Here is a 9,860-nt window from a genome sequence, read left to right as displayed (position 1 = left end):
GAGCCCAAGGCGCTGCTCGAGGGCGTCGCCGTCGCGGGCCTCGTCGGGATCCTGCGCCAGCTCGGAGATCTCGCGGAGTAAGCCCGCTCCCTCCCCTCCTCTCCGCTTCTGTCCGCCTCGCGGTCTGATTTTGGTTGTTCGTGCGTGGCTCGATTCGGCGAGTGTGTGTGCGTGTTTCCAGCCTTCTCGTGTGGGATCTGGTGCTCTCCGTGTGTCGCGATTTTGGCGGGCGGCTGCGGTACACTTGTGGGGAAGTGTTTGGTCGCTGGTTAGTGAGGTTGAGGCGTCTGTGCTTGAGATTGGGGGTGATTGGAAGGTAGTGGGATCTGGTGTTTGAGGTGGCTGCATTTGATTACGCGAGATTGAGTGCGGGATTCCAGGAATCATGACCGGGTTTGCGCTCGCCGATTATCGACAAAGCAGCAGTGCTGCCTGGCTGGAAGTGGATATTTGGTTTTGGGCACTGGTGGCTTTTGAGCTCATTTTCAGAGATAGCATTAGGATTGAGTCGGGTAGAACCAAATTGTGTGTCTTCGGAGCGTTATACGGGCTAACAATCAGGTGTTTTTACCGCGTTTGCTAGGTTTTTGGAGGCATGCTTTGTTGAATTGGTAGGAACTAGTAACTATTGGTGTAGTCTAGGTATGCCATATTTGGGTAAGATCCCATGTCAGGATGAATTTATTTTATCACAATACCTATATGTAAGTTGACTGAATTTGCAATTTGGGTAAGTCGATTTTGTGGAAGGAGGAATGGTTGGAGGAGGAAGAAGAAAGAAGTAGGGCCGTTGGACCTTAATCTAATGGCCCAGAAAACCGGCTTACCCAAAATGAATTTTCAGGCGACTTACGTATTGCCGGTCCCTTTATCCTATCTTTTCTTTATGATATAGACTTTGGAGAAGCTCCTGTTCTAGGCGTCCTAGTGGGTGACTGAGTGAATTTGTAGATATATCTTGTTGAATGCTTGGGGCTAAAGGAGTCTTTGTTAATTATTGTGCAAGTGTTTCCGTGGTTGCCGGCAATTTCTACTGGTTGTTGATCGAAAACTGTCACCACTCTCGGGAAGTCATTTTTTGCGATTTTACCGTTTTATTATTTATCATTGCATTTCCTATTTCCTCCAAAAAATTAATGCCATATGCTTATGCTTATGACAATGTCAGGCAGAGTTGATCTGCTAGCTTTGAGTTGGCTTCAGGCATGCTATAAATCCTCTAATATTCATCTTAAATTGTTACGTTTAGTTTCCTACGCCTGAGGTATTCTTTGGTCATACCAGATTCGCGGCAGATGTTTTTCATGACCTACATGAGCAAGTTATAACTACATCGGCCAGGGGGCGTAAGGTGCTGACCCGAGTACAGAACATTGAAGCAGCACTTCCATCTCTTGAAAAAGCTGTGAAGAATCAGAAGAGCCATATACATTTTGCTTATGTACCAGGTAGTTACTTCATCAATGACTATACATACTAGTAAATGGCACGTGCCACACACGTGTTATAAACACACATACATGTGTGTAATTTTAAGCATCATGATTTGAACTACCATACATGCAACTCGTCAATTAATTAATCATTAATTATAATGTAGTCAAGTTATGTATCTTTTTTTTCCGACTGGTTATATTTTTGTACCTTGAACTATATGAAAGAATTTTAATAAAATTGATTATGTGCATTATGATGACGCACAGCTTGGAGCTTCCCCTTTTCAAAATAATAATTATTATAAAGATATAAATAATTCAATAGTGTATATGTGTAAGATGGTTTTACAAAATTTAGAATACAAAGAGAAAATGATAACCACTTCATCCTCAAACATTTGCCTTAATAAATTTTAATACATTCTTAATCGAGCAATCCAAAGAATACCAGTTATTCATCATTACAAATAACATAATTATTCAAACATTGATTTTGTCTCTTTGGTTGTTCAAAATTTCAGACTTTATTTATGAACAAAGAAAAAACAAGGATAATAATATTTGTAAACTGAATATATAAGAGAAAATAAAATATATTTAGCTGTAAAACACACTGCATTTTTATTTTATTTGCCACTCTTTAATCGGTTAAATTGCTTCAGGGCAGAATATTGTTTCCAGCTTCTGTGCCTATGCGTTTACTCTCTCTCTCTCTATCATCATGATGCCTACTTGGTAGCCTGCGCTATAGTACGGCACATATTACTAATCTACCTGGCCTAATGTGCATGCATTCTTGTCTGCTAGTAGAAATTTCTGGATAGTGATGGGAGGATCACGTGCGCATGCTAGAAACTTCATCTGAGTGTCACGTTGGCTGCGCATGCTAGAAACTTCATCTGAGTGTCACGTTGGCTGCAGAGGGACGCAGCACACCGCGAATTCCTACAACATAGGCCGTCAGAATTGCATATCCAATGGTCTATTTGCAGCCACGTAGTCCTGCAACACAAGCCATTAAATATAAGCTGTCCGATTGGAAAGATCCAACGGTCCATATGACTTGTTACTGGTATACTATATAGAAGTATAGATGTTCACAAGTAGAAAAAGAAACGAGCTAAGGATTCTTGCGCATATCTTAGTCATCAACAATCATTTTGCCCATATTTAGTTCACACTAATTTTTCAGAGTGTATTGATAGTAGTTAAAGTTGGCTCATGTGGTCACTAAATCAGTACAAACCTCTTATGGTAATAAGTTAATCCGTCTATAATGTTAGAGTAGTCCTGGCTGGCGGTAATGAATAATGAATCTAGCTTTTGCTTTACCATTACCGGACTAACATGGTACAAAACAGTTCATTTCTAACTCAGTCTCATAATCAACTGTCTCTTGACCATAACCATCAATTTGGTTTAAGATCATCGTGCATCTTGACTTAATTTGCTAATTAAATGCAGGCTCTGACTGGCACACACAACTTCAAAATGAGCAAAATCATCTCCTATCCAGTGATTTGCCTCGGTTTATGATGGATTCCTATGAAGAATGCCAAGACCCACCACGACTTTACCTTCTTGACAAGTAAGGATGCTTGCTTTCTATTTTCAAACGCTTTTGGGTATCTAACATGATCTATTTTCAGATTTGACAATGCTGGTGCTGGGGCTTGTTTGAAGAGATATTCTGATCCATCATACTTCAAGAAATCATGGGATGTGATGAGAGCAGACAAGACTTCACATCTCCAAAAAGAAAGGAGATCTCATAAAATTAAGGTTCTATTTCTCGTTTTTTATGTCCAAAGATCAATGTCTATGCATAGCTATTTTAGTCAACACACATGCATGACTGACTTCAAATCAATTTACTTGTGTTGTCTGCTCCAGTCTACTCTATGAGCATGCCAACTATTATGTACTAATCTGAAATTAATTATTACAAAACACTCTTATTTAGAAGGGGAGCCTTGGCGCAGCGGTAAAACTGTTGCCTTGTGACCATGAGGTCATGGGTTCGAGTCCTGGAAACAGCCTCTTGCAGAAATGCAGGGAAAGGCTGCGTACAAAAGACCCAAAGTGGTCGGACCCTGTGCAAGCGGGAGCTACGTGCACCAGGCTGCCCTTTCTGTTTTTTTTTTATAAAATAATTGCTTAGTAGTTCATGGACAAATAAGGAGTTATATTCCTCCAACTGATTCACAATTAAACATTTTGCTTGTGCATGATTTTCCTACTAGTATAACAGAAAGTGCAAGCAAAGTCTACCCTATAATATACGATGCTCCAATCATTGAACTACAAAAGTTACATTTAACACAGAAAAAAAAGGCAATTAAGGTTATTGCATCGAAGCTGCCATCCGCAGAAGCAAAGTTCATCATCAACTTAATCCCTGAGATGTTGAGTAATAAAAATGTTCATGTCAAATAGGAATACTGAATTCAAAACATATCATATCGGATATAATCATACAATAATTTTAAGTATATTCTCTTTTAATAGAGTTATCAAACAGGGATTTTTTATAATTCCCCTCATTATTCATGTACTCATGCGTACCCACAGGCCCCCCCCCCCCCCCCCCCTTTTTTTTTTACAAAACACTCTTATTTAATCCACAGCAAGTTTTAATAATTGCTAAATTGGATGGTTGTGTCTTATTGGTATTAGTTTGGCAGATGAAAGTTTTATTTTTGCATGTTAGTAACTCTATTCTGAAAGACTTGATTGAACTTGGACAGAGAAAAGGATCACGCCTAAAAGAACCATACCATGGACAAGTCACATCCAGGCATAGGAATGGTGAATTGCAGCGAGCACTCACTGCTGTTCAACTTACCAGCAGGTTTTACACACAAATCCCAAACTCAAAGATACAGCAACTGTATATATGTTTTCATCGTCCATGACTTTGTTTTTCTTGTATATTTAATAATATAATACATCTAAAACAGTACTCTTAATAATTCTTTTGCAGCAGGCAGTGTGCATCTCCCAGCATGGATGGCCGGAGTTTCTCAGAGCATAGATCTACATCTGATGCAAGATCCAACCCTGACAATATAAGCAGATCTTCTTCATTTAGTTCAAAGGCACGACTGAGTTTTGCAGAACAAGCTTCAGATACAAAGCCTTCTGTAGTTCCTCATGATAATGGTCATGACAAGCTGTCAAATATTAATACACACAAGCTTAATGATGCCTCTTCCCCCATCTTGCTTAGCGGGACCAGGGCAGATGATCTGGATGATGATTCGAAGCAAGGTTCCCTCTCAGATGAGATGAATGCTAATTCACCATCTGTTGAATGGCATGAAAAGACTGCAATTGTCATGACTACAAGTTCTGTCTACTGTGACGATGTCGTCATGGATAGGGCTGAAAATGCAGAAACTAAACCTATTAAGCCTGTGCAGCGAGAAGTTGATCACAGGGAGATGGAGACCTTGGAGCAGCAAGGGGCCTTACTTCAGAAGGCGAAGTTGTTATTACTGTCTTCAGGCTTAAACCCCCGTGATGAAGTCCCCAGTGAAACAGACAACTATATGGATGCACTTAACACACTTGAATCTGAGACAGACACTGAGGCTGACTTTCAAACTAAAAAACGAGGGAAGCCAGTACATTCCTTCAATGCTCATGGACCTCAAATAGAGTCGGCAGATAACATCGTTGCACAGCTTCCTGATTCTTCTCCCGCTGAATTTCCTGATACAAGTCCAAATTACAGAATGTTACATACTTTTGAAAGAACTGCCGATTTCCCCAGTTTGTCAAGTGCAGATGCTCCGGATATTTCACAGCATGCATTGTCTGGTTATACAGATATACATCCTAATGAATGGTCATCTGTTACCACCATCCCTGAGAATAATGCAAATGATGCTGCCGGAGACCCCACTGAAATTTCAGAACCGGCATTGCAAGCATATACAGCTACACCACCCAATCAGAGCCCCCCTCATGCAAATGAGATTCCTGAGAGTAAGGCAGAAGTTAATCCCAGAGATTCTCCTGAGATATCAAAACCAGGGCTGTCAACCTATGCAGTTTTTCCTCCCAATAAAGAATCTGTTGTCAATCAGATCCCTGAGAGTAATGTAGAAGATGCGTCAGAAGATGGTACCAATGAAAGCACTAGTTGTCTTGTACCGGAACCTGCCATTTCCTTTGCTCCAGCTAGCGAGGCATCTCCTGCAAAAATCTTAACTGGTGATACCACTGGTAACTCTCTAATTCCTGAAAGGGGTCCTCAGGATTATCCTGGAGAAAATCATCAGGAATTTGGTGGCTGTGGCATGGCTGAAGTGTCTAATTCACAGACCATGCCTTTGAATGAGTCATCAGGGAATGGATCTGCAACCCAACACCTTCCCACACATGCTCCTACTAGTTCTGTAGAATTATCTTCTGTTAAGCTCTGGACAAATGCTGGGCTCTTCGGACTTGAACCGTCTAAACCTCCAATTGGCATATATCCTGGTTCTGCAAGCCAAAGCTACCCAGAGACTAATCAATCAGCCATAAGAGCACCTGATGCAGTTTATAGTCAAACAGACCGGCCCTCAGATTCTTCCACATATTTTGAGCACAGGGAGCACAACAATTTGAATGGCAAGCAAGCTTCAATAAGTGAGCTCCTAGAATCTGAAGGTCATGCTGAAAATGGTGCTGAAACATACTCTGCCACTGACTTGGCTGGAAGGAATAACTTGCACGTGGTGTCTGCGTCAAGCTTCTCAAGCATTGCACAAAGATTCCTTGCCAATACACTTCAGAGGAGAACTTCTCCCAAGTATAATGATCTTCCTATGTCATCTGGGAGAGTGAACACTGATGCAAATGGGTTTGATGAAGCTACTGTAAATTCTACTCTTGCACCAAAGGAAGCAGTATTCGAGACATCTCAGTTTGAGAAGAAAACAGATAATGGCATGGATGGGCCGCCCAAATCGTCAATCTTCTCTAGTGGCCATTACTCTGAGAAATCATCTCCGCCTCTAGAGCATATGAAAATATCTTTTCACCCTATGAGTGCATCTGAAATTTCGAAATTGAACCTAGATTTCTCTGATGGCAATCTTAATGAAAATGTTGATGATATGATGTTACCGACATTTCAGTTACTTCCAGGGTCTTCTGTCCCACAGCCTGGTAGTGGTTCTGAATCAGAAGATGATACCTTTGGTAGATCTTATAGTTATTCTTCATATGATGATCTAAGTCCACGTTTATATTCAAACTCTGAGTTGTGGGATCAAGAAGATGGAATTGGATTGGAAGATCATGAGCTGTATAATGATTCAAATCAGATAGGATCCTCCACAACACCTGTCTCTAGCTATATGGGATTCGAGCAGATGAACTTATCTGGTGAGAAGTCCACTATTTCACTTTCAGATATTGAAGATCCTAATGGTCTCGGCTCGTTAGAATCTCATCCTGCTGGAGAACTTCCGAACTTTGACACTTTGATGTCAACAAGTAATCAGCAAAATGGAGATGCGCTCATTCCACATAATCCTGTCAATTTATCACCAGATGAAGATCAGATGCCGCCGCCACCTCCTCTTCCCCCCATGCAGTGGAGGACAATGAGACAAACGACTTCCCTTGGAGAAGAAAGAGACTCTACAGCTAAAGACATGCTTAAGAATGCCTCAAGTCTACCACCTGTACACACTCCTATGCAGGAACATCTTCCGCCCTGTGCACCACCATTTCCACAAGGAAATGTTAAGGAAGTGGTAAGACTTAACTCTTGTTTGAATACCTTGGTGTCAGTTGTCATTGTAATCTCTTGCTGATGACACTATATGAACTCCGTGCATGCAGAACCATGAGAAAGTTGATGTGATCAAAGAAACGAGTAATCTTCCTAATATATTTGAGATCAAATCAAGCTTGCTTCAGCAAATCAGGGATAAGGTTTGTTTGCTTTCTATTTTATTCTTAAGAAAATGTTATTTGTTATCTATGTTCTCTGTTTTGCTACTTCCCACCAATGAGTTCAAAAGGAAAAAGTGTAAATGAAGAACCCACTTGGTCATGCCTGGTGTGGAAGTTCAAAATATGTTTTTGGATAATTATTTGGTAATTTTATCATGTAAGTGACGAGTTGGCTAAATTTGTTAAAAGTGGAACTCTCATGTGTTGATATGTGTAGTCAGACCAGTAGAATCAAAGTTATGGGTTCATCACTGCGGGTGAGTTAACATTTTAGGTTCATAAAATGAATGCTGGTGTTCTATGGTTAAAACTCGTCAGGCATGGAAATGTTCATTTTCTGTAGCCTATACTGTAGACATTTCATAACTTAAGCAATTCAGAAATACTGCCATACATAGGACATCATGTAGCCATAAGCCCAGAACTCACTTTTCCTCCAAGTTACGAAATCTCTTGTTATGTTATTGATAATGACAGACCGTGGACCCTCCACAACGGGTTATGGGCATAAATATTATCTGACCCATGGCAGTGTCGAGTGTTGAACGCTTAGCATCAACGAACCATGTCTCAGTATGGCTAATATGCCTTTCCTTTTGCCTACTAACAAGTACTCTCTCCGTTCACTATTATAAGACAATTTGGATATTTCAATATGGACTACATACGGATTGAGATGAGTAAACAAACACACTAAAAAGCGTCTATATATATCCGATTCAGAAAAAAGTTGGAACATCTTAGTGAACGGAGGGAGTAATATTTTTAATAACGGTCAGTTGGTTCTTGAACTTGAAAGGTACCATTTGACTGTTGTATGCGATACTGATGTTACTCCTCACTTTACATAACAAACTATTGCAGCCAGATCTGCACAAGCTGAATGGACATGAAAAGACCAAAGCAGTATTCAGTGATGTTAACAGTTTGGATGAAAGGGGGGACTTGCTTCAGCAAATCAGGAGCAAGGTATGTCAAATATATGAGCTGGTGTACTTGCGTACCACAGCCCTTTATGCCCTTTGAGATTTGTTGATTCTCTGCACTGGCACCACAGCACACTAAAGGACCACACTCAACTAGTTTGTAAACATGTTTGTACGATGCAGACATTCAACTTGAGACGAACAAATGGATCTAAGACAAATGCCTCATCTCAGTCAACCGAGCCCACTGCCAATTCCAACGTTGTAGCAATTTTGGAGAAGGCGAATGCAATCCGGCAGGTATGCATTGTCTTGATATTTCCCCTCATGTTAGATTTTGGGTTATTCTTTGTTTCCCCCCTGATTACTTCCATGTTATCAGGCTGTGGCCAGTGACGAGGGAGGTGATGATGATAACTGGAGTGATATCAACTGAGAATGCATATGACAAACCTTTTCTGTATATGCAACTAGTACAAGATGAAGAGTGAAAATGTGAATAACACCTTTTTCTTCATTGTAATTAGATTTTGCAGCTCTGTTTTTTTAACCTTTTTTTAGTTAATGGTAGTGTAACTTAGCTCCCTGTGGTTGTAGAAATGTTAAATCATTTCCATATCATGTAAATTTATCTTATTATTTATTAATGGTAGTGAGATGGACAAATAAAATAAGTATGTTAAGCTATTTTTCATGGCATTGTACTAAAAAATGTCTCTTTGCATTGTTAATAAGATTGGGACATACCGATAAAGAAATTATCCTGTCATTTGCAAGCATGTTTATTTTTGGCGAAGGAAAAATAATTCTTAATAAGTCTCACTGCATTACCTCCATACTATGAGATGCATAATCTAAATCAGGAGATGCAGTTGATTTTTCTTCATCTTAGTCAATACTATCATTTAAGAGTAGTGATCTAAACGCTCTTATATTCCTTTACAGAGGAAGTACAATCTATGTCTTACACTATTCATTTGTAAGAAGGAACATGCAACTGAATACCCATCCCTTTTAGTTGTCATTTCATGTCTCAAATTTTATTACGTACTACTCATATGTAAAAAAAGGTTGGCAGTGCACTTTCGTTTTTGGGGTTCGAGAGATGGTATTGCATATTTTCATGACACATGATGGCCCATTGTTATAAGATTGTTCCGGTCCTCAATTCCTGTGGTCTGTGAAGAACCGGAGGCGATCATTTCTACTATTACTGCAGCAAGTGGCCTCGCTGTGCGAATATCTGCGCAGATACCATTTGAAGCAGGGCAATGTCACGTCGTCCCCAGAATATTCCAAAACCTGGGTACTGGGATCCCCCAGTCTATTATGCCATTTTTGTGAATTTCTGATGCGGATCATATTTGGTCGTTTCCAGCAGTTTTTATCATATTGCTGTTGCCAAGTGCCAATACTGTCACGGAGGAAGGTTTATCAGCTTCCCCAAGAGTCTCTGTTGGTCCAGCGCGCGACATCCTAACCAGAAACCATTCTGCAGCTCTTCAGCCATCCTAAGCGTCGGTTCCCCGGAAGGAACAAAAAC

The 9,860-nt window shown here is 40.3% G+C and overlaps 1 protein-coding gene across 2 annotated transcripts; it reads left to right on the top strand.

The window, feature by feature from the left end:
- Positions 1–9,004, top strand: LOC125528572 (SCAR-like protein 2; the record flags this gene model as incomplete). Of its 2 annotated transcripts, none has more annotated exon segments than XM_048693023.1 (10): positions 1–77; positions 1,285–1,448; positions 2,901–3,024; positions 3,086–3,218; positions 4,184–4,287; positions 4,423–7,189; positions 7,278–7,370; positions 8,256–8,360; positions 8,501–8,617; positions 8,700–9,004. In XM_048693023.1, coding segments are annotated over 10 exon segments (3,738 nt in total), but the record flags the coding sequence as incomplete, so codon positions are not given.
- Between the last annotated feature and the right edge of the window lie 856 nt (positions 9,005–9,860).

Source organism: Triticum urartu, unplaced genomic scaffold (assembly GCF_003073215.2).
Source record: "Triticum urartu cultivar G1812 unplaced genomic scaffold, Tu2.1 TuUngrouped_contig_4960, whole genome shotgun sequence".
Taxonomy (NCBI): Eukaryota; Viridiplantae; Streptophyta; class Magnoliopsida; order Poales; family Poaceae; genus Triticum; species Triticum urartu.
Note: the sequence above shows the minus strand (reverse complement) of the source record. Positions and strands in the feature narration are given on the sequence as shown.